Raw genomic sequence first — 26,298 nt, forward strand, 5'->3', positions numbered from 1 at the left:
TTTTAAACTTGAACTTTAAAAATTAGCTAACACAATGTGCCACTGGGCACAGGAGTGATGGCCTCTGTATGCCTATGAAAATTTTCCATTAAAAATCAGCCATTTCCAACTACAATAGTCATTGACACTGTATTCCTGAAAGATTTTATGTTATTCCATGGACAAAATTTGCTTCTCCTTCAAAACAAAGACATTTCTAAGTGACCTCAAACTTTAGAACAGTAGTGTCCGTCTAATGTGTTGATGGTCAGTACACAAATGCTGACCTGCAGTGCGTGGGATGTATAAACTCACGGAAGAGAATGAGTAGTATTGCTTCTACACACGGCAGGGCTGTACTTGTGCTAATCAGCAACATGTGAAGTGTATATGTGGCCTGGAAAACATGGCTGATGTGGTCACTCTACCCATGTCATACTTTGAAGAGGACCTTCCTCAGGCTTTGCATCCTCTGTGCTGAGTGGAGATTGTATCATATGGCGATGCTCTACTTTGGAAGAATGCCCCAGGGAAGACATACTACAATGGCAGTGAACTAGGATACAGAAATCTGTCCGCCTGATATCGCCTCCAATCTACCTTTGAGGTCACTCAGGTGGCCTATGTAATACACTTGTACATGTATAAAAAGTTGCTAAGTCCAGATCATACGCATACGCCACACACCTGTGATTTATCAGCCCCTGGCCTTAAAGTACCCATTCCGCTCATTGGCCAGAGGGTACGGTGTGTAGCCTCAAGGATGGATACATTATGCGTTACACACATATTCATATGTTATTTCTCATGCAAATATACATGTATTCAACCACATAAAGATGAGAGGCTGTGCAATAAGTATCCCCCCTTCCCCCCCAGGGTCAGCCCTAAATTCAAATTTTTTGTGATTTATACTTCCGTGTTTTTATTTGCTTGGATCTTGCCGTTGTGCTTCCGCAGAGCAATAACGGCACAGACACCTCATAAATCACACTTATCGTAATGATTTACAGCGAGTGCAGGAAAAAATACAGTAATGCTTATTTCCTGAAATGTGCAACTCATGCAAAAATATTTCCCTACACTAAAATATACACTTGCATTTAATCACATTTAATACAAATCAATGTCTTAGGGTAGAAACAATGCTGAGAATAATATATGCATGAAATTTACAGATATGTTTAAATGTTGACCATTCAGCAATCAGGGGTTAAATGGATACTGTTTTATTTTGTTCACTCTATATTGCTGGTACAGAACATCAGTTGGCATAAAGGAATGTAGGCGACCGATTGCCTAGTAATTCCCAGTCACTATGGCAGCATCCTATTGTAGGCTTAGAATTCTCCATTTAACTCTATGTGCTCCATGTGACACTAACCGTCTGGCACTCAAAGTACTTACCTTTAAATTCTGCCTTTTGTTATTAAAAATACATATTATATATATATATATATATATATATATATATATACACTGGAACATTGGACACAAAGGAATCACAATCTGTCAGCCATGCTGATTCAGCCGATATACAATCTGGATTCCTCAGGCAGCTCTAGGGTTTAAGGGGCCCATTAAAAAAGATTTGGGCATAGGGGACCTAGCAGGCCAGCCATGTATCCCATATCTGAAAGCGATCATGGAAATCAGCTTTTCTATGTGTAGCCGAGCTGTCGTTTGACTCCATTGCAGGTCAGCACAAAGGAACATTTGTCTAATTGCCTGAAATTGTGACATTACATCCCCCACCAGTGAAAGCCCACTCCCCAATAAATAAACACAAATACCCCCACATTTTAATAGCTTTATTTATTGTAAACAACATTCTATGACGGTTAGCCACAATCATAAAGGACAGGGGGGTTGTAGTCCAAAACTGGGCAACATGTACTTGTGTAAATGTGTATTTTCTCACAAGAGTGTGTTTTAATATAATTAACCACATCTTATGCATGCCTACCCTATCATGCATCATGTAAACATGTTTGCAATCCATGTTTATACATACCCATATATATTGTTCATGTATAGAAAATGTTGTCATATTTTTTTGCATTTAAATCATTGGTAAAATGCCAGAAATTCTGTGTATCCCTTGATGCACGTATGCAAAATCTGGGATATTCAAACTGGACAAGGCGTAACTCAAGTCGCATCTGTGACTACTGACCAGCCAATGCGACAATAATGTCCAAGGGAGTGAGCCCTCTTTTTTTTGTAATAGCCCCTTTGGTGGCAAATAAAATGTATAGTGCATTTCAAGTTAAATTACAAAAAAAAAAAGAAATTGGAGTTAATAGATAAATAAATAAAAAATAAATAAATAAAATAGCAGAAAAATCATAGCTCTCAGTATATTCAGAGATAATATTTACAGCACCATGGTTACATAGAAAACAACTTTTTGCAAAGAATGTTCATGGTACTCATTTTGTGCTTCCATGAAGATATTAACTTAACATAAAGTGAGAAAAACATACTGGGCAGGAATAATTATACGATTTCCGAGAACAGTAAATTAGGATGGCCAACCTGCTGATACACATAGAACTTCTAATACAAATGTACAGTATATTGCTCATTTAAATTTGAAAACATGATAACATAGTTTGATTTTATAGAACTGTATAATCTAGAATCTGGGAAAGTAGCATATTCAAATTAAAGCATGTTTATGTGTTAAATGCATGTATACAAAATATTAAATCATTTTCCCTGAACGTTTCGGTCTAAATTACCCAATTTATATATACTTGCATATTATAATACATATTTTTCAGAGGTTTTGCTGCATATACAGTTGTCTGATTGTATATATGGTTTTGTAGTTGACCACTACATCCTTGGAATCTTCATGTCTTTGTGTTTGTTATTTTCCCTCTCTTTCCCATTGCCAGATGTGCATGATATGTCCTGAGGCACAGGATGTAGGGGACCTCACTCCATGTATTTCTGAGCAATAGCCACAGTGCACAGAAACAAGTGTCCTGTTATAGTTTTACTCCATCAGTCAATATAAATATCATTTTAAAGGGTGTTATGGCCTAACAGCAACTATCAAGTCCCAGCTTCCTCAACTTGGCTCAAGATATGTTTGTGGGCAAAGTAGCATCTGGCTGTCTTTTTGGCATATGAATTTGGGGGGACTCAGTTCTCTAAGCAATAGTTGTGTTCAGCGGTAGACTGAGACCAAGTAGGGCCCCAAGCCAACAAAAAGTCATGGGCCCCCCTGTGCTAATGTTCCTCCCATAACCATGCCCTATCATGACCACACCTCTTCCTGGTTAAGCCCCTCCCTTGTGGTTACGCAGACCCCTCATATCTAATCTTTCAGTATGTGTAGTAAAAACAAAATGTGTTTGTGGTTTTCCTGCAACATCACAAAAATATTTTTTAAAAATAAATCATATGCAATCTTAAATACATAATTATAGAAATATAGAAAGTCAATCTGAAAAAATATAATATATTTACTATCACTGTAAGCAAGAACTAAAACTAGAAAGTACAAAGATTAACACAAAATAGGTCTTCTCAAATTCACCAATTCACCAAATATTCTAAACGCTAACCTTAAAACTTACAGGATAAGAACAGTAGATTTGCTTGGCTAATGTTTTGGCCTACGACTAACAGAAGGAGCAAAGAGCTGTATTCACAGTAAATGAGCAGGATTGTCCTCAATAGGGTGAATGTGTATGGGTTCATAGGGTGGTCCTCAAAGGGAGATAGGTCTTAGGGTGCTGACACTCCAGTCCAGACCCCTTTAAGGCCCATACGCATCCCTTCACATTGTTAGATGCCACCCCCTCTCCCTTACAGGATCTATCCCTTCACCTCAGACAATCCCAGGAAAAAGGGTGAGTCCTGCAGGGGGCTGATGGCATTTGTGTGGGATGAAAGCTCCATCCCTGACACCTCCTAGAGAGCCTCAGGGGGTGAAGGGCTCTCAGGAGATTTTCTGGAAATGTTCTGGCACATCACTGTGCTGAGCTGCCATCACACCCCTGTGGACACACCCCAGGCAGTTTGGCAGTGATGGCAGCTCAGGGGAGTGATTAGCCCTCAAGAGGGTCTGCCACATAATTCATTGACCCTCTTGAAGGCTCATCACTGCCTTTAGCTGCCATCACCTACATTGGGGACCCATCCTTTCCCTCAAGACTGAGGGTGAAGGCATGGGGCTGTAGGGGGGACAGCATCTCAAGGGTTTGGTAGGCCCTCAATATGATGTCATTCTAGACAACCACTTGAATACCTATCACCCCCATCCCTTCACCCCAGAGTCCACAGGGATGTGACAGAAGCTCAGGGGGGTGATGGGCCCTTAAAGGACTATCAATCCATTGAGGGCCCATCACCCCTCTGAGCTAGTCACACCTTTGGGGACCAATACCTTCATCCCAGGCTGCCTGGTGCGATAGGATGGGTTCCCAAAGCAATGGGTGTGGCTGGACATTTTTCAAGAACTATACCAAGTTTCAATTCATTTATATGTTGTACATACAGTATACCTGTGAAGAAGCTGTCAGGAAAAACACTTTAGGTTATCTGCAATCAGTGTGTACAAACCAGAATTAAAAAAAAACTCTGTGGATATCAAATTTTAACTGTAACTGTGTTTTATTACAATTGTATTATTTATGTTTCAGTGATAAGTTGTAGCTTTGAACTTAAACATTGTATAAAAGTCCTCCTCTTATCTTTTCTTTGGGCTCATTTGGGCACTGGTCCAATTAGGTGGTTTAGCAGCCTACTGTACATAAACGTTTTTTTTTCTGCAGAACATTGAACAGACATAATCATAAAGATCCAGGTTATATTTACATCTCAGGTACCCTTAGAGGTAACAGAACATAATGTAACAATTATGTGGAAATACAATCTAACATTAACATATAAATATCACAAGAGTTAGAAATGTATTTATAAATATCACCCCGGGACCAGAAAGGGACCCTGGCAAAGAAAGCACTCCCTGCTGATATTCCGAAGGAAAACTGCACTGCTACATGTTATGAAACAGAAAAATGTAGAACAAAAATATAAGAAGGCTAAATGTAATTTAAGACAGTTTTGCTGTACCGAGAGGGTGGTAGATAAGCCTAGCAGACTCCCAGCATAAGCCGTAGAGACTAAAAGGTCCTTATCTACCTATCTATCAAAGATAGACTATACTGTAAAGTTATATGTCCATTCAGTATGTGTCCACAGCATGAGTTTTCTTTCCCCATGTGAACCAAAAAGTCATGCTGACAGTTTCTTTTGAGATAACATCAAACAGATTCAGATGCTCCCCTTCTCAGCATGCCTCCCTGGGATCCTGCACGAATCGGAAGCAAAGGCATATTTATTGTGATCAAACTGTTGTTAAAAACATTCCTCAGCTGTATTTTCTTAATCGTGCCACAAATAATGCATCAGACGTAGTTTGATCTCTTTGCACTTGTAAAAACATACGTAACTCCCCAAAATGCATGCTACAATAGACATTTGAATAGACGTGGAGTTTTATTTTTTAATTTAGGTTGTGATATACTAACGTTTGATAATGGGTACACCTTGCACAGCTCCTATATCTTTCAGTATAGATATTCTGTATTATCCACATTTGTTTTATTGGAGACATAGTTCTTGACCCTTTTCTAGAACTACAGTATACCATAGTTAACTTAAAACTACCAAATGTAGGAAGTCAAATCTACACAAAACCTCTTTACTGGAGCTGGGCAAAGAATTCTTCAAAAATGGGCAGAAAGTAGTAATAGTATTTCCTGCGTCCGAGTTTCCACTGTTGTTATACCTCTCAAGCGTTATCGTATATATGTAATGTGATGTCACGAAAGCACATAAAGTTCCAGAAAGCTATGCATGCAATGCTATGTCAGCAGAAAGCACCAACTTCTGGCCACTTTGACTCACATCATCATCATCATTTCCGTAGACGATACCGCAAATAAATGTGTTGCAGTATTTTGTACACATATGATTTTCAATATTTCCCCAGCTATGCTCTTCACATAGCAACTCAATGATATAGGTTATTGATGGATATTCCTACAATTTTGGGTCCCACCATTAGGCAAATGGTTATTGAGTGTTCCTCATGATTTAGCCAGAGATCAGAGGGATCTGCTCTTCAACTGGCACAGACATCTTTTTACAAGCTCCTCAATTGTCTTTACATTTTGAGGGACTAAGTAGTCCCTTGAAAAATGCGTTTCCTTGTCTATCGCCTTACCATATACCTCTCCACACTCCCTGATGAGGCAGAGCATCAGATATATAATGCTAAGACTTAGACCATGTATAGGAACTGCAAGGAGCCTACATTACTGAGGTGTTAGGTGGAACACGCAAAGACCTGCACACGGAAAAAGTGCTCATTCTGTGCCCAAAAGATTGGCAAGCGGAAGGCAATTTAACTTTAATGAGCATCTAGAAAAAAATAATGCTGGAAGGGTAAAAAAAAAACACAGAAGAAATAACAATGTGACACAAGGAACAGAGGAATTGAGACAATTGGTAAATCCAAGAATTGGACAAAGAGAAAGACCTGGTAGAAGAGCAAGTGAAAATAATTAAGGGAGGAAAAAGAAGAAAGTGAGGAAACATGAGACTGGTAGATACTGCACAGGGAGAGTAAAGGGGACTCGGGGAGATAGAAAACCATGGATTAAGAGGTAGAGAGAATCAGAAAAAAATAAAAGGGTGCTGGAGAAAAAAAATTGATAGTGGGGAGAAATAGCATAATGTAGGTTGTGAAAGCTAATAACTAGAAAGAAAAATATATAAGGGATTTCATGGAGGTAAAAAATGAGGGGAAGATTTGGACAAATGTTCACGAAAGGGGTAAAAATAAGAGTGTGGGGGTGAAATCAAAATGAAAACAGTGAAAAAAATTTATATTGGAGTAACCATTATAAAAAGGCAGATGATGACAAGCTATCAGCGAATGGTCAGCATTGCAAAATAACTCTTATTTTTCTAAATGAGCAGCACTTATCTGAGTCTTTATTTTGCCTCCAGCTGAAGATTGCTTTGGGAAATGAATACAAAACACAAAAAAGGGAGTTGACACGGCTCACATTTTCGCTGCAGCTGTTAGAAAATGCTTTTTCCCTTTAGAATCTGAATTATAATTGAGCAAGTGGAATACAAAAAGTGGATTTCGTCTTTGATATTTGAGAAAGTATCGCTGATGTGTGCTTCAGCAAATGTGTCATCACAAAGCCTGCTGGGAACTTATAATTATGTTTTATTGAAGTTTACTCACCTATAAATTTTGTAAAACAAAAGAAATGTGAAAGAGAATTTTTTTTCACATTTTCAAGATGAGAATGCCTTAATGTTTCTTTTGACTATTCTGCAGGTTACAAATGTCAGTCCTGCCAGGCAGTCATTTTGGAAAGTGACATTTAAATAAAATGTTGAGATATGTAGAGTAATACAGTTAGGTCTAGGTTGACTAGGAATGGGTAAAACAAATAAATATGGTGTGTCTGGTCTGGGACACTTTGGATTCCATAGCCTGTGTAAATCCAGGAGTTAATAGGTTGGATCCAAGATACCACCAACCAAATTCAAATAAATAAGTGAGGAAAACCGAGAGCAGAGTTGTTCATCTATTTATTTGATTAGGAATAAAGCAAGTGATTTGACCAAATCAGGCAGGTGCTTGGCACCCAGACATCCCTGTTACGGAGGAGCCCAGCTGGGTCATGTAACACGCTTTATGTGACCTGGCGGTAGTAGGTTGGCACAAAGAGTGTGAGTGAAGACAGGGCTATAGGTTAGGTAAGAGGGACGGAAAGCTGTAAGAGCTGCAGTTATGATGGGAGTGAATGTATGTGGGTGTATGCTGTTAGAATGAATGTATGATGTTAGAATGTGTAACTATATGTTGTTAGCATGTATGTGCATGTTGCTGTATGGCATTAAGTAGCGTGTGTTAGTATATTTTGTATGTATGTGTGTATAATAGTGTATGGTGTTGGTATGAGTGTGTATGTATGTTAGTGTATGGTTAGTATTTGATGTTAACATGTCTGTGGGTGAGTGTGTTTGAGAGAGCATATCAGGGAAAAGAACATAACCAAAAGCACCGTGATTTTGCCCTAAGGTGAGCTTCTGCCAAAATGACGGTACTTTTTTTTGATGTCCTCTCCCTCGATCACTTAATCAGGAGAGAGGATGTCAGTGAAAGTGCCACCATTTTGGCCGGAATTTCGTGTCATGTTATGTCCACGGAGATGCAGACAAAGACAGAAGATAAAAGATGGCAGAGAAGGTAGAGAAGCATTTGGAGAGTGTGAGAGAGTGAATGTGGGCACTGGGCAATTCATTTTGTTCTTGAATTAAAACATTTCTTTGTTTTTGGCCCAATTGGACATGTTTAGTAAGGTACACGTATGCTTCCATGGCATCTGTCCCGCCCCCAGTTGCAAGTTTTAGCATAGAGGCAGTATCTGTGACAACGACAAGAAAAAAAAGGTAAGGAGAAAGACGAGTCTATGGTGGCTTTACCTGTATGATGAGTAATTTCAGCAATGCATCAGGTGGGATAATAAAGATATCTTGTTAGGGCTCAAGTTTATGGCTCCTGGCCATGCAGCCTTTTCTTTTGGTTGCCAGGAGCTTAACCTCCACTAAAAAAGGCACTTGCTGACAGTAAAATGACAAAAACTGTAAGTGGGGTGGCCTCTGCTGCTTTGAGCACAAATGCTCCGGCTGTGGTGGTGCTCACCACCTTGACAAATGTTTTAAGAGACAGAAGTAGGATAAGTCAGCTTTCAGCTCAAGGTAAATGAGAAGACACCGGTGATTGTCGTTCTGATGCTACCCTGGCATAACCATTTTGTTGCCATGGCTCAACGTTTGTTAACCGGTTTTACTGTTGGTTTCTGTATTCTCTTTAGACCCACCGCCTCTGCCCCCCCACCTAAAACCTGCTCTCCAGTACCCAGACAGGACTACATGACCTGTCATTCCCCAGAGGTGAACCGGTTAACGCTGGGTTTTAGGGGTCTTCATGGTCAGGGTTGGTGCACCGGGTTTCCCAACTGAGCTCTTCTCAGGCACTGGTTTTGCATCTAGGGGAAAACAACCTATGTTCCATTCCCCTGAGGGATCTAATCTGCCTTGTGAAGGCTAATACCCTGAGACTTTGGCTCCAGTTTTCCGACTTTATTCTAGTTTGGTCCATTGTGGTCTCCCTCACCAGAGGGAGTTGAGAGAGCCGGCAAAAAGTAAAATAGGACCATCTCTCACATTGTTATTTACAACGGTGGTTTAGTGGCCCGTCTATTTCACCAGGACGGGATTCACCTCACTTCTATTGGTTTAGATTTGTGGAACCTGGTAGTTCAGTGTTCTTGAATAAAGAAGGCTGTGTGACTGTATGTGGACACCAATAACATGCAGGGGGTCATAAATATTGGTTATTGTAGGGCATGCCCTGTGGCCTGACATCACTTATCGTTCCCGCAGTCTGTCTCATATGAAAGATACTAGGAACCATTGTGTTTTTTGTAACCAGCTTTTGTGCTTTGGCCAAAATATAGTACTACAGCCATGTGTTCCTTGTATAGCCTGCTCATGTCAATTACATAATTTCCTACTAATGCCATTTGGGCTGAATTCAGTAAATTTCGGCGTAGAGTCGGCGTTTAACATACAGTACATTCACAAAAACTTTGGGCAGTGGAAATAAAAAAATCGACATTTACTGCACAGCTTTCGCATCTTAAAGCATTCCAAAAGGACCCCTCGTCTGATGAAGGGCTTATGTGAGCTTCTTAACCTTTAAGGGGTGATTTTGCTCCATAAACATGTTACTGAATACCCCAAGGGAAAGAAAACAAAAAAAAAAATAATCTCTGAACTACATTTTGGCCAACTAGACCCCACTTTTGTAGGAGGCAGGTACACAGAAGACCTACCTAGAGAAACTATACACTTTCTTACATGTATATATAAACTATGGATGTAAACTATTTTCATTCAAAAAAGCTGATCTTTCTGAAATTAGATATATGCATGTTTATAGAGCTGCTGATTTTGGAGTTAGAAATAGCAACTTAGAAAAATAAAGCTTTTCCACCATTGTTTGTTTTCCTTTTTGACATGTAGTTAAAGTAATAGTACAGAAGGTTGAAAACAATATAAAAAATTGTAGATAGAGTCCTATTGTCTTTTATTTTATCCAAATGCAGCTGTAGAGATTCTTTAAATAAATTGCCCTGTGTTTAACTGCAAAGACCTTACATGTAGGGTAAGGAAATGAAATGCTTTATGCTAACTTACTATAAAGGATTTAATCTGCTAAGCAATCAATCGAGAACATTTACTTTTGGCTACACAGCTGAAAGCTTGATCAACAGCATTATTTATCTGCCAAAAGCATGTGCCCACTTTCTGTCTAGTTACAGGACTATGTAATAATGAAAATGGATAGAATAGCATTGGTCCAAGAGAAGATTGAGTCTTTAATCAAGGCAATACAGGTTATTGGGCCACCATAAAAAAAAGATGTAGCATCACATAAGCTTTCAGAACCACAGAGGTCTCTTCTTTTAAGATGTAAGAGCCATGTAATGGCAGAAAATATTCTCTGATGATCTTTGTTTGCGGAAAGCCCTCTGGTGATTTATATTGATATATTTGTATCAAAGTGTGTAATAAAAAAGCATGTGATGGTGCTATTTAAAAGATATACTGCTAGCGCACAGAACACAATTGGGAGATATTAGAAAAGTGGGATGTTAAAGTAATCTGATAAAAAAAAACAAAATAAAAATAAAGTACCCTTTTATTCCTAAAACAAACAAAATTCAATGTTAATGTGTTAATATTTATGATTGCTAGTAGTAATAAAAAGGAAGATTACTGTTAAGGAAGCACCAAAGGAAAATTTGCCCACTACCTTGTGCGATAGATACGTTTTTAAAGGTAAATCACAGCCTAGACATGGAGTGAAAGAGTGTGAAAGAGAGGACAGGACACATACATTTTACATGTTGGCGACCAGCACCTGTAAAGTGCTGCCCTGCAACATGCGGAATGTAGAACTGAGTAATTAATTCCTGTCTGCGTTTATACATCTCACAGGGGTAGCACTTTACATGTCAGCAACATACGAAACGCATGTGTCCTGGAAAAATGGCTGAATATGGTCACCCTAACCATATAATACTTCTCCCTTGTTTTCAACTCCTTTGTTTCAATATTCATCATTATTAACAGCCAACATTGGCAGATTTCTCTAGCAAGAAGGACTGAGCTGACCTTGTATTACGTGTAATTAAATGGTTGAGAAAAAAAACAAAATGCAACTATGTCACAGTGTTGAAAAGAAAAGTAACTTCCTTAGATGCAATGTAAACATGGTTTACTCTACTGTGGTGGTAGATAAGTGAAACAACGTCTCGGAGTGGTTGAGACAAATACAGTGAAGGAATTTAAACATGCATGGTACAGACATACAGCTATCCTGAATCAAAGGCAAGACGAAGGACTGATTAGACTCCCTGAGTCTCTACATCAGGGAAATAGGCAGACTAGATGGGCTGACTGGTTCTTATCTGCCATCAAGTTCTACCTTTCTATAACATATGCATAGATAATGCATATTTTGTGTACTACTCCCATTGTTAGAATGGTTCTGACCTGTGAAAATGTACTTGTATTCTGCCCAGAGTAAAGCATTTTACTGGTTTTGTACTCTTTGTCCACTAGAGGGAGAGGACTTCTCCGTCACGACATTTACTGTACTGATTAATACCTTCCTTAAAGCCTTTGTCTGAGTAGGAATTATTTTTAGTTTCATAAATTATGTCATATTGTCCATAAAAACAAGTATAAATATTCCAAACAAAAAATATGGCCAAAGTGGGAACTGAATGGGATAGAATCCTGGCAATAGAGGTAAGGAAGGATGATTACAGTGTGTTGAGTTTGAGGTAGGGGCACACACATAGCTCATGCCTCCTGGAAGTTCAAAGGGACTGACCCCATTCTAATGGACTTCCTGGACCAACCTACAAGAGGCCCAAAACATATATCCAACATTACAATGATGTAAGTTTATAGATGGTATTAGATGTTGCTGGAGAGAATGTAGAACCTCATCAGAGCTACATTGGCTCAAACTAGGCCTAGGCCTAAAATTTTAAAATTTAGCATGATAGAAATTGCTCAAACATCCTGCCAGAAAGGGGTGTATTAATGTGTAAGTGTTGAGGGAGGGGCAGAAATAGCACAGGCAAGCTTTTGGAGGGAAAAGGTGGCACTCAACTATTGGGGGTGCAAAGGTGGCACATGTTGCTTATAAAGTCAGGGGAGATGTTCTGCAGGTACTTATTTGGGACTTTTAACACCTTTGGTTGCTGGGATTTTAATAATAATGTGGCATTCCATTATCATTAAGGAACAAGTTAATAAAATTGCAAAATAACAATTTATAGGTATTTGGATGGCAAATAGCTTGACAAAGATATGTATGTACATGTATTAGAGCTCCATCACAAAATATATTTGGCTGGTGTCCAAATATTTCCAGGGCTGCTTTACTCTCCCCCCCCTCCCCGTCCCTGCACACGCGGTGTCAGAGCCGTAGCTAGCTCCTTTTGCGCCCGAGGCAAGAATGAAAAATTGTGCCCCCCCGGTATTTTATTTTACAGAGGTCATTTTAGTTACACTGCCCTTACACTCACCTGTCTATAAACAAACATATACACATATACGCTGCCTTTACATACACCTGCCCATGAAAATATAATTTCGCCCCTTTATAAATCAATCATAAGACCACACCTTGAATATGCTGTGCAATTTTGGCCACCTATTCTAAAGAAGGATATTATAGCACTGGAAAAAGTGCAGAGGCGGGCTACAAAATTAATAAAAGGAATGGAAAACTTTAGTTATGAAGAAAGGTTAATTAATTTAAAGCTGTTTAGTTTAGAAAAACGGTGCCTCAGAGGGGATATGATAGTATTATATAAATATATTTGGGGCCAATACAAACCATTGTGTGGAAATCTATTCATAACCAGGACTATGCATAGGACACGTGGTCATGCACTTAGACTGGAAGAAAGAAGATTTAGTCTAAGGCAAAGGAAAGGGAAAGGAAAGGATGTGGAATTCTCTGCCTGCAGAGGTAGCTTTATCAGAATCTGTACAGAGATTTAAACAACAACTGGATGGATACTTGCAAGAACATAATATTCAGGGATATAATTTTTAAATTATGGGGAAACAGCTTCTTGATCCAAGGAGAGATCTGACTGCCATTCTGGGGTCAAGAAGGAATTTTTTCCCTAGTTTGTGCAAAATTGAAAAGATCCTTCTTTTGGATCACAGCAAGAAATAAACAGATACAGGAATTGATAGACGGATGTCTTTTTTCAGCCTAACTATGTAACTATGTAACACGCATATACGCATACACTGCCCTTACACACAACTGCCCTTACACACGCATATACACATACACTGGCCTTACACACACATATACTCACACTCCCCTGCCTTTACATACAAATACCTACACTGCCCTTACACATACATTGCCCATAAACACACCAGCTTACAGGCACACACATATATACACATACACTGCCCTTACACACACCTGCCCATACACACTGTCTTTACACACATGTGCCCATAAACACACATACACACACATATACACATACACTGCTCTTACACAAGCCTGTCCGTACACACATGTATACACATACACTGCCCTCGCACTCCTCTGCCTTTACACACATATACACACACACACCAGCTTACAAACACACAAATACTTACACTGTTCTTACACACACACACACTGCCCATACACACACATACACTGCCCATACACACACTGCCCATACACAAACACAGCCCATACACAAACACACCAGCTTAGAAACACACACGTATACACAGCCCTTACACCCCTTTCTTCCCATCTCTTACTTTTCTCATTTTACATCATCTATCATCTTCTATCTTCCATCCTGTTATGGGAGTGCGAGGTCCGTCACTACAGGCCTCTGCTTTAGTGCTCCCTCATCACTATGCACCGGCTATTGATGCAGAGCACAGGGGTGACGTCATATCCCCTGCTTATCAGATGTCTCCTACCCAGACCAACGCTGATGGTGCCTGGGTGCGTACTGATTAGGGAGAGGCTGGTTGGGGAGAGCACAATCATGCAGCTGCCTCGGCACGGCCCTGAAGACCGGCCAAGGGGAGGTGGCCTCTCTGTTTGCCCCACCTCTATAGATACGCTACTGTTTTTTAAGGGGCTTTGTGATGAATCACATTGCTGGCAGAAATGTGATTGACCATGGGGCCTCAAGAATGAACCATGGGAACCTTAATTTTGGGCTGGTTAGATCTCCCCAACCAGTCCTGGAGGCTGCAGTTGCTGATTGGGCGGCTGTGAGCCCCCTCTCTCGCCTCACCCTTCCTAGGGCCCTGTGTGGTGTATAAAAATACTGGTAGCATACAGGAAGCATGTTACACTTTTATATCTGGACTGGTAGTAGGAGTTCAATACAATCTTCTCTAGAGAATCATGAAAACATTATCATCAAAAAATAAGCAAACTAAAAGCTTACTCCTGTTTAGGAGACTGGCTAAACAGTAGTTTTCTCTCTAGCCACTGATGTCAAAACAAAAATATGAACTTTTAACAGAGAAAGAGAATATTTCCTTCAGCTCTTTATATAACACCCAGGGAATAATGATATATCTGGCTGCTGTCTGCACTTTTAGTTAACCCATTAGTTACTGGGAAACACTGGCCCTTCAATCTCCTACTAATGTTAAAGTCCCTTTCACCCTATCAAATTAAATAAACAATAAATACAAAAATCTAAAATTAAAAATATAAACACCTACATATATGAATATAATATATACACTTTTCTAGTTATTTACAAGCTGCATATCTTTCTATACATAATGTAACAATAACCATTCGGCTTTAAGACACACAGACAATAAAGAAACCGAGCAGATCAAGACATGCTAGGCATCGAATGCATCATTTATTTTCTAAATGTAGTAGTGTCCATATTTAATGTATGTCTGGTTGAAACTAAACACATATGGCGCTGCTCCCCACGGGGCCTGGCGATCTATACCGTTGTAGCTGTGTACTATATATATAGTATGGTAATGTAGCACTAGGCAAAGTAAATATATAATAGGCCCCTAAAAAGAAATATGCAAAACTGTGACTGTGGCAAAATGTGTGCTTGTGGGCAGCCACTTCTACATGGTTGTTAAGATACCTTTAAAAGTGTTTTAGGTTCCTGATCACACTTGCTCTTAAAGAACTCTCTTTGTAAGTCCAACTGATACCAATGTATATATAAAAAGATTGTGGTGAGGTACAGAAAAATATTTAGGACAATGGTCCATTACCACAACACCTGGCTGCCAGCAAGTAAACAATGCTCCTATTAGACCAAAATACACAAAAATAATCTTTGATTCATCTTATAAGTCTTTTAAGGTGGAGAAGTGGCACCTTCTGACCTAGAAGGCAGGTAAAGCGGAGTGCCCACGCCTCATATCTAACCCACTCACTCTATCAAACATAAACTCTATCATTCAATCAAACTCTATTACTCAATCACTCAAATTAACATACATACTCACTCTATCAGATCACACACACACACATACTGAAAAAAAAAACTATTATTTTTCCTGGAGCATGTATTTATGGCTGCTTGTACACTGCCATGTCAGTGAGTGGGTAGTCTGAAGTCAGACGAGCCTGGGGTTATTATCTGCTTACCTTTTGGGCAAGCTCATCCCTGGTCTTTAATTTGTAAAAAAAAAAATTGTTATATTTATCAAATACAAATAATATAATATTTAAATAATAACAATTAATAAAAAATGTACATGTATAAAAGTTTTTAATGCATGGAATAATCTTAAAATGCTATTCCAAATACACTTACAATGAATGCATTTGTCACGCCACTGGCACCAAAGAGCCGGGGAAACATTGCCGAAATGCACTGTGCATCCCTACATATAGTGATGTGCTCCATATCCATATGTAGACACTTCTGAAAAGTCAGATTATCATAGCAAACTTTACAACAAATACAATAATTAGCTTGTTATTTAGCTAAATATCTCCACGTGCATAAGACATGAGTATAAATACAGCTGTGTGAGCATAAAACAATGATGCTATAAATATTGATACAATAGAGATAGGCTGGAAGCCAAGGCAGTGGGAGTAAAAAAAGCTGAATTTAGCTACTGTATACACAAATACTAATATGACACATGTTTCGCTATATAAAGGGCTTATTGTAACTCGCCAGCTCCCCATTAGTAAATAGGTAGTTCTTTCACTTTTTTATGTGTGTATGTGGAGGGTATGCACATGTTGGAAGGAAAATTTAAGTTCACTTCATTTAAGTTTCTGTTAATTTGCAAATTGTCACATACGTTACACAAGAAGGCAGTAAACGGCCTTTATGCAGAAGAACCAAAGCCACCTCTGTGCAGTTAAGGTTTCACACGTTGAGGTTTTACTGGTAGCTCTTTAGGTGACCATGGGGTCTACAGCACATCTGCACTACACTTTCCCTCCTATTGTGAGATTGTAAAAGCTTTAAAACATACAATGTGCCTAATACCAAGGCAAACAAGGCATAATAGCCTGCTTTGTAGTATATTAACATTTTTACACGTGCACATTTTTTGTACCTCCATGCATTTTTGATGAGGATTCTACCTCCAAGAGTAGTTCAGAAAGTTGATATTGGACATAGAAAGAAGAGTTGTACCCCACCTAATTTTATTATTTACAGCCATACAAATGTAATGTTACCATAGAGCAAGCATTTAAGCTTTTACTGTTTACATCAAGCTGGGTCACTGTGCACCACTGAAATAGTGAAGGTTGAAATGTATGTTTGGGGTTGAGTAAATGTGCCTTGCATTTTAGTTGGAGACCTTTCGCTTAGCAAATGACATGGAGTGTTTTATCCCACCTTACCCCCCAACTCACAAATTAATGAAAAAACCCAATAGCCATTAGATATTGTTCTATGATACAATAAAATATAAGCTGAAGGGAGTAATTTTATTATAGGCTTACTATTATAAACATAACCTTGGGGGAAACAAACATCTACATTGTTGTAGATTGTTGCACATGGGTATTTGTATTAATTCAATAAATGTATTCTGGGTAGTAAAAACAGGTCAGCCCTTTTTTATTATCCATATGATTTTTGTTTTATAACTATGGTTACGCAAGTTACTGAAGATGCATTTATAACTCTAAGCCATTACGGAGGGATGAACTTTTGTCAAGCAGCAGTATCTGGGTTTTTTCTCCAGATACATTGTAATTTGTTTAAGGGTCTCCAACCTTTCCTGAAACATGAGCTACTTATGATAAATGGATAATTTCAAGAGACAAAAAAATGTCCTGCAAATTAGAGGGATTTAGGATATTTTTTAAAATTATTTTTATTGATTTATTATTTTATGCTATTTTTTTATTTCATTTATTCTGATGGTCTCTTGCAATTACAAATGATAGCCCTTTCCCCCTTGTGTGGGTCAACCACTCTATTGCAGTAGTGACAAAGTCAAGCTACTCAGTGATAGCCTTCCCTTTGGGAACTATACCAGTTACAAAACTAACCTTTACATTATTCAACAGAACAGAAAAACATTCTATACATTGTATTACATACTTCCCAAGTGTCCAATTTTAAGTGGGACAATCACAATTTGTCAAGGCAATGGTGACCTTGGGCTGGTTAGGGAGATCAGAGGACCTCACCCGACCTCACCACTGAACTGTACATTTGATCAAGGTCTGCTTTTGCAGCACAGGCTCAATTACAGCTCCTCGTATTGTATTGAATATCGAATATTGAAAATACTTAACTGCTGTAAATATCAATGTGTTTGGAACTTTTATTATTTATATAGTCCATTTCCATATTTCCCTGTTGACTGCACCAATTAAAAAAAGAATCTGTTATATTAAGAAGGAGGAGGGCATATGTATTCTGTGATGTATCCTCTGTTTTGCAGCTAAGCCAGGAAATAAGTCCAAATATTTGACTAATAATTTTTCAAAAATGCCATGCATGGCTATATTCTGTTTTTTGGATGAAGATTTACCTCTCGTTTTCATCTCAAATGTCTCTATTGCAGTTCAGGAGTAATGTTAATTTATAAAGTTAATTTATAAATTCTTTTGGGGGAAAGGACCACTAAAACTAGCTGCTAGTTGCTATACAACGAAGTCCATACAATTTAATTCATTGAATGGTGGTTGCTTCAGTATAGTGACCATTAGCGTGAATGGACAGCAAAGGGTTAAGTTTAGAATTGTGTCCCTTAGCTTGAATTTGTGATGCTCTCCCTTGAGGTAGAAACCATGCCAGATTTGATACATACAGATTTGATGCAAAGAGGATACTGTCAGCCAGTCATATAGTCATGGACAAATGAATGCTTGGGTTTCATTAGTATTAAACTATTACCGGTATTATTATCTACTACTGGATCTGATGCATTTATAAATAAATGTAGCAGTAGAAAAAATGCCATTTGGTTTCTGGTTTTGGCTTGTTCCGCAACTCTGCATTTACTCCATATGTATAAGGTTACAAGATCCCCTATTGAAATGTGGCATGCAATGAATTGAGATCACTTTATATGCACCCTTTTTGACAAATCTTGACCTCCTGTAGAAGCTGGAAACGGTTTCTTGATGAATAAGCAACTATATTTTCAGTCTGTCAATAACGATGAAAGTTGGAGACAGACTAACACGAATCGGTAAACTTCAAACAGTCTCTCTGGAGATGAAAAATAAAATGTTTGCAATGTGAAGGTGAATCTAGAATTTTAATGTCTCTTGTGTCAGTGTTACAGCTTTTTACTGTCATAGATGGGGTCCTGAACAAATTGAATCTGCGCTGAGAAAATTGGAACGTGTACGGATTGTATTGAATTTGGGTTGTAACTTTTTATGACTTTTGTATGGAGTTTAAAAACCTTGAAGCCAACGTGTATTTATTGCACTTCCATTGCTGAGAAATTTCAAGGGAGTCATATCTGGCAGTATAAATTTACAGGTTCTGGTTTCTCATAAACCAGGTTTGTCTCAGAAGACATCTTTTAGTGAGACAGCATGAGACAAGTGGGTAGGTTTAAGTCCATTGCTGTTGATTAAGGAACATCTGAAATCAGAAGACCTTGTGATCAGATGGAGTCCCATTGCGCTTGGCCTCAGCCAAACAATGATTTGTGAATACCTTTCTTGCTTGTAATTGGTATAGCTCAGCTTTAAAATGTGCACTACTGGGTACCACCTAGATTGGCCATAGGCTGGATCATCTTTGGCTATTGCATACTTGCGATGTTATCTACAGAATAGAAAATATAACATAATCAGTACTCCACATAAGTATAACATATTACATATTAATACAAGAACATACAAGTAAATAAAGGAAATATAAAACATACCAAAGATAAAAAAAAATCAGTCAAATAAATCTTGTACAAATGGCGAGCTTTTTTTTCAGTATTCAGTAGAAGCTTGAATGCTCCTTAAACAAGCTACCCAGGAGGAAAGACCTATGCATTCATCCAGAAAGCACTGGCAGGCTCCAGCACACTAATTATGCAACCAGAGACTAGGACTGACATTAGAGGCTTCCTTTTATGACAGCCAGATGTTACAGGTATCTGGTCGGCGTGCCCAGCTGATACTGCAGTAAATCATATGCTTACTCTTAGCTTTCAAGACCTATTTTGCAGATGGAAAATCTCCTAGAAATCTAAGTTAGGTTAAAAGTAGTACACGTCTCTTAGTGTATTCAAAGACATAGGATAATTGTAACAAGCAAAGATAATATAATAATTGGATCCACATTACCTTAAAAAAATACATAATATCTAATCACATTTTTAAAAATAATTTATATATAGTAATTTTCATATACATAACATGAATTCCCAAATCTTATTTAAGGTACTGTTAGCATATACCCTTCCCCTGGATTAAACACTTATATTATTAAATAAATATAGCTTTAGAGTAAGAAAAATATATATTTTAAAAGAGACCTGGAAGAAGCATTGAAAGCTTGAAATGATGTGTTGCCCAAGCAGTAGGAAGAAAAAATATGTGCATGTGTTTTTTTTTCTCCATTTAAAAGACTACCAAACTGAACACATAAATATAATAAATAACATCAATAAACATAAATAATTAACAAAAACCATAAAGCCTACCAGGCAAACCAGGAACCACCACACAGGGACAGACATACCAAGATGCCCAAACCTGAGGCTCCATGCACCACCTACTGGGAACCTCCCAGAGCATTCACACCCCCTGATAAGCTACCCACCCGGCTGTGACAGCAGAAATACCCCAATATAACACAATAAACAGAGAGGGAGGGCGGGACAAACAACACAGGGTAAGGTGACTACAAAATGTCCCTAAACCTCGTGTCACAACCCCTTAAATAACTACCCCCTAAACCCCACCTACCCAAACTGGTGCCAAAGCCTGGCCCTACCCAGGAACACAGTCACTCTGGCCATGCTGCCCCCCCACGGGCCATACTTATTTTAGGGGGTGTGGTTAAAGTTGGGCTTTTTATGCATCTAAGGAGCTTTGGAGAAGGATAATGTATTTTATTTATCCAGATTAATTTTTTAGCATCTTTTCTGGTATGTTTATACACATTACTGTAATTATCAGGGCTGGAGAAAACTGGCATACATGCCTAGAAAATATTCTCCTCCTAGAAAAGAGGGAAAACAGAGAAACTACCTTTTCTAAAGAGGGGCACTAAGCAGGTATTTTAAGGTAACACATCTTTACAAATCTTGGGTTTTGAGTCTGTAATTATTGTTTATTCCCCACACAATGCATATGATATTTATTTACTAAGACTATTCACTATGGCTAGAACGTTACCTCGGCAAACATAATGACGACTTAAACATCAATACAGTTTCAGTGGATTTAAATAACATATTTATTCAGAATTAACTATGTTGTGGTGTTATTATAAACGCATTCCATTAGCAGTTTTTCCACAGGCTATGCATTTCTTACTGTGATCTTTTCTTTCCTGAGCACATGGAGATATCAGTAGACATCTATTCCTTAAAATAAAACATTCTTTAAAGCTAAGTCAGTTGAGATATCTACTCATTCATTTCCAGTTGACTTTCAGTTTTACAGATTCAATGGTTATAAGGAAATGTATGGTTAATGAAAAGGGCGGGAATTAATAACAGAAGAAGAAGCGGAGAGAATTGCAGTCATACTTGCATCTGATCAAAACCATTAAATTGGCTGTGTGATTTTAATATACAGGCAAATTGGAGATCTGGTTTGCTAACCACCAACAATAACTTAAAATATCACTAAGTAAATTTTTTCATAATTGAACATGAATGTGTCTCATTTTTTTAATTGAAAACCGATATTCTTTTACTGTCTATCCGCTTATTACATGCTTTTAACCCCTTCAATCCCAGGGGTTTTTGGTACCTCAAAGCCCAGAGCCATTTTGCCATTTTTGGGGTATGTTGGTTTAGCGATGATTCTCTTTTCCTGTGAATAGTGTACCCATATAAACTATATATTGTTTTTTCAAGGAGAGATAGAGCTTTCGTTTGATACCATAGTTGGATGATTAGCTGAAAATTTAGAATGAGAAATTTAGCAAAAACTAGCGAAGATTAGAAAAATAAACTATTTTTTTTTACATTTTCCTTCTGAATCCTCACAAAATTAGGTAAAGTGATGGAAAATCCCCTCCAAGTTTATTAATTCAGGTGTCCTGATTTCAGAAATACCTAATTTATATAGATTTTAAGGTCTACAATTTTGTATAATTTTTATGCCTATGGCTTAACGGGTTTGGGGGTTGTGAACGGGGGCAGGAGGGTTATACTGGCTAGATGTTATGCTAGGGCAATGGGAAGTAAGGTTTTTTAATAATTTTTTTTATTATCTTTTTTTATATATTTTTTTTAAAAAATTTAATTTTAATTTTTTTACATTTTTTAATTTTTTATAAATTATTTTTACACAGAAATGGTTAGAGGTCCTCCTAGGGACCTCCTGAACATGCCAGTGATGTCACAATGACATCACAGCTCACATTATAATTTTTTTGTATTATTTATATTATTATTTTAATGATTTATTTAATATTATTTTTTTTTACTTTTTTTTTCTGCTTTTCTCTTTCAGGACAGGAGGGGGAGTGAGAGAGATGGTTTCTAACTCCCCTCCCCGCGATCCCCCTGCACCGATCACACTGTGATCTCTATGCAGGTCCTCAGCAGTGACACAACCCGGAAGGGAATGCCCGATCGCGCGTTTGCAATTGTGCGATCGCGCAATCAGGCACTTTGAAATGTAACAGCTTACCGGCTTTCATGCCGGAAGCTGTTACGGGAGATCGGGCAGCAGAAAGCCGGCGATGCCGGCTTCTGCTGCCAGGGGGGAGTCCAGGCTGTCAAACTGACACTGCACGAAGGGCTGGACGTACCGGGACGTCCATAGGGGTTTCTTAGTGGGCGTTTTTTGGATGTCCCGGTACGTCTATAGGGGAATGAAGTGGTTAATAAATGTACTGGTGGATGCCAACCCTGTTGAAAATGTATCATGTTTTAGTGCATGTGACTTGGACATTCACGTATAGGTGGCATGCCCATATAAGGAAAAAGCACCTGCATAAGACCATCTATGGGGCTCAAGCAGAGGAAGTCAAGGAGAAACCTATTTAATGGAATATTATTATGTTTTTTTTAGGAAGCACAGTCCCTCTTTTGAACCGTCCTTCCGAAACTGTGTTTTGAATTCTGTCCTGGCTTTATATTCACTTTCATAAAAGGAAGAGCACAAATGTCATTATGCCACAGAACTTGGTTAGAAGCCCAACCAGCATATAAATACACAACTTGGCCAAGAAGAACATCTCACAAATAAGGGATATATTCAATGTATCTGGGTATTTCTATTTACTTCTATCATTGTGTTTAGTATGTTTAGCAATTTAAAGTAAATCTGTTTTGATGAAACATACATTCTCTTCTGTTCACAAAGCCCTTGTCTAGAGCTATTGAGTGAGTTTACATGTTAAATACAATAGGAAAATAAATGAAAATATGCAAAAGTATAAAACAAAAGAAATATTTCATTGAGGTTATTATCTCTCTATATTTATTCGCCTCGGTATCTTTTTATTCATCTGATAAAAAATGTTATTTTTGAAACTTGTTCTGAAGCAACATGAGCAGATGCACTCGACATCTCTATAGGCTCTTTTCACTCAAGGGTCTTTAAAGCACATGCAAATACATCTGTGACTAGATTGACCGAGAACAGGCAAGTTTAAGAGTCTGCCGTACGTTTGATAAGTTTCTCTCTGGAGTGTCTATTTTGATTAATTACACTGATAAAAAAAAAACCATAAGCTCTTCCGACCCATTTCACCCATTGCAGCAGACCAGAAAAGAAATCAGAATACAGGAGAACCAACAACCCTCTAATGCAAACATTTGCGTTACTCCAACATGAGGACTTACTATAGGCAGCAGCCTAGGCCTATGATGACATATTCAGGGGACAAGAGGTCTCCTTATCAGGCTCTGGTACTCAATGAGGCGGTCATTCAGCAGGCCCATTCACACTATGTCGGACTGTGCCGAATTAGCACACCCTCCATACCATAATGTACTCTATGAATTCAATGTCCTTAAGAGGCCATTAAAATATTTAATACGTTTTATTTTCTAAAAGCACTTTGTTTCCTGCAGCATCCCATGGTGTTGTTCATTACACTAAATAAAAATGTAATCAGTTCATTTTGATGCTTTGGTGCTTTTGAGATATTTTTTCTATTACTTTGCAAAACTGAAAATCACATGTTAATGTAGCATAGCTTTTATATGTTTAACAAGTCTTCAGTAGAGAAAAAAAAACACTTTTTTGTTTAAACATATCTACCCAGTTTCGCCACGTTCTAAAACATTAGCTTTATAAAATTTTAAGACAGAAAAAGCAAGTGTCTGTTTGCTTCCTTTGCACAAATCACAAAACAGGAGAAATGAAGTTATCATGTTTGAAATGTCCCCATATTTTTCAGAATCATGCCTTGGGCAAGGATTTCCCAAATGAAATATTTTTTAACATCATTTTATCCTTGATATGACCACATGTAGTTCATGCCAATGAAAGCTTGAAGCAAGTTATGAAAACAAATGATATTTCATTTGACACACAGGGAAAGTTAACTGTTTCCTTATGTAACACTGTATATATGTATGTATGTATGTATATATATATATATATATATATATATAGTGGATCTATGCTTGTTTATAGGTATATTCACAGTATTTTTGTTTTTTATTCTTTAAAGGAAACTACGGTGAAAGTGGAATGGAGGCGTTTAAGGAACTTGCAGCACAAGAAGGTCTATGTATTGCCCACACAGACAAAATCTATAGTAACGCAGGAGAGAAGAGCTTTGATCGACTTCTGAGGAAGCTCCGGGAGAGACTTCCTAAAGCCAGAGTTGTTATCTGTTTCTGTGAGGGTATGACGGTGAGAGGAATCCTAATGGCCATGAGACGTTTAGGGGTGTCTGGAGAATTTCTCCTCATTGGAAGGTAGGTTCATCTGATTTGAGAAATATATAATATATGCACATATATACTAAAGGTTACAGCAGCATATACTCTAGCAGGAGTTATGCAGAAGACTGCTGTATAGAGTAATGCACAATGAAAAGTCCAATCTGCATGTCCATTCTATTGCCCCCTTTGAGACTTTACACCAGAGCTGTTTTCCTTTTTCTTCAAAATCCTTCTTGTCCTTCATAGTATATATATTTAGATTTTTAGGCAGGTCCTCAGTTAAAGGGAGACCTGGTAACTGTAATATTACGGTAACAGCCTTTTTGGTTGTGAAGCATTCAGGTTTTTAAATGGTAGTTTTACAACAAAAAAAAGTTATTTGTAAAGTAAAATTTGGATTTAAATTTTAGAAAGCCCTAAAGTGAATGTCATTGAAATCTGCTTACTAATTGGGGTGTCCTGAGAAGTCTGAAATGTATGATACATGTGAATATAATTGCAGATGTTTATTTGCTCTACAAACCAATATGTATTTAAAGATGGTGGTTGTGAAAAACCACCATTTTGGATGGGCACTGCTGCTTCTGGTCTGCCTGGAAGCCCAAAAGAGAGCCCCCCAAAAGCCCTTTGATCGATTAGATCAATAAACAAAATAGCACTGACCTGGAAGTCAAAGGTGCTTTTAGGTCAATTTCTGTGCAATAAGGATCTGCAGCAGTTTTAACTGGGCTGATGACGATCAGATCACTCTTGGCTAGAAAGAGAGAATGGTCATCTAAGGTAATAATGAAAAAAAAAACAAATTATTAATAAAAACACATAATTATTACCTGATCACTTGTCAGTGACATTTTAAGTCAATGATTATTGATCCGTCTCCCTGATCAATGTAAATAAAATGCTTTGTGACCATTGATTAATGACTTTTTTGTCACTAATCATTGATCCATCCTACTTCAATAGCTAGGAACCAATCTGATCATCATCCAACACCATCCTAGTGTTATTCCTTATGCTATCAGCTAACCCCTATTTTCACTAAACTGAAAGGTAATGGGTGACTTTGAGGTCCTTGGGCTTTTTGCTTTCAGAGAATATATAGTTTTATTGGGTTAAATTGATATTTGGGACCTTTATTGTGTCTCAAATGAGACATGGGCCCATTTGAAAACTGAAATGCGCATGTTCCAGTTTTGTCTCCACAATGTCTGAGAAACATTACTACCATGCATGTGGGGTATTGCTGTACTCGAGGGAGGGGGTGTTAAAATGAAATATGGGACCTCTCCTGTGTTTCAAAACTGATCTGTCAAAATTCAATGTTTGATAACAGTAATGCGCATGTTCCAATTTGCAACCCGCAGTGCTGAAGACACATGTCCTACCCATGCATATGGGGTATTCCTGTACTCGGGGGGATGTTTCTGAATACAAATCAAATGTTGTTTCAGTAATTTCATGTACCCAGGGAAAAAATTTACTCAAATACTATGTTTAGATAGAATAGGTTTGGTAAAAATGAAAACAAATACAATTTTACTCTGTTTAGTGCTTAAATAGTTAAAGTGTTAATGCCCCTAGTAAAATACTTTGGGATGTCAACTTTCAAAAAACATACTTTTGCTA

At 38.0% G+C, this 26,298-nt stretch overlaps 1 protein-coding gene across 1 annotated transcript in view; it reads left to right on the forward strand.

The window, feature by feature from the left end:
- GRM1 (glutamate metabotropic receptor 1) overlaps positions 1 to 26,298 on the forward strand; it is a 104,712-nt gene that overhangs the window by 3,960 nt on the left and 74,454 nt on the right. The window contains exon 2 of the mRNA XM_053461062.1: positions 24,456 to 24,705. Coding sequence (XP_053317037.1) covers positions 24,456 to 24,705 — 250 coding nt within the window. The remainder of the gene's footprint in view (positions 1 to 24,455; positions 24,706 to 26,298) is intronic.

Source organism: Spea bombifrons, chromosome 3 (assembly GCF_027358695.1).
Source record: "Spea bombifrons isolate aSpeBom1 chromosome 3, aSpeBom1.2.pri, whole genome shotgun sequence".
Taxonomy (NCBI): domain Eukaryota; kingdom Metazoa; phylum Chordata; class Amphibia; order Anura; family Pelobatidae; genus Spea; species Spea bombifrons.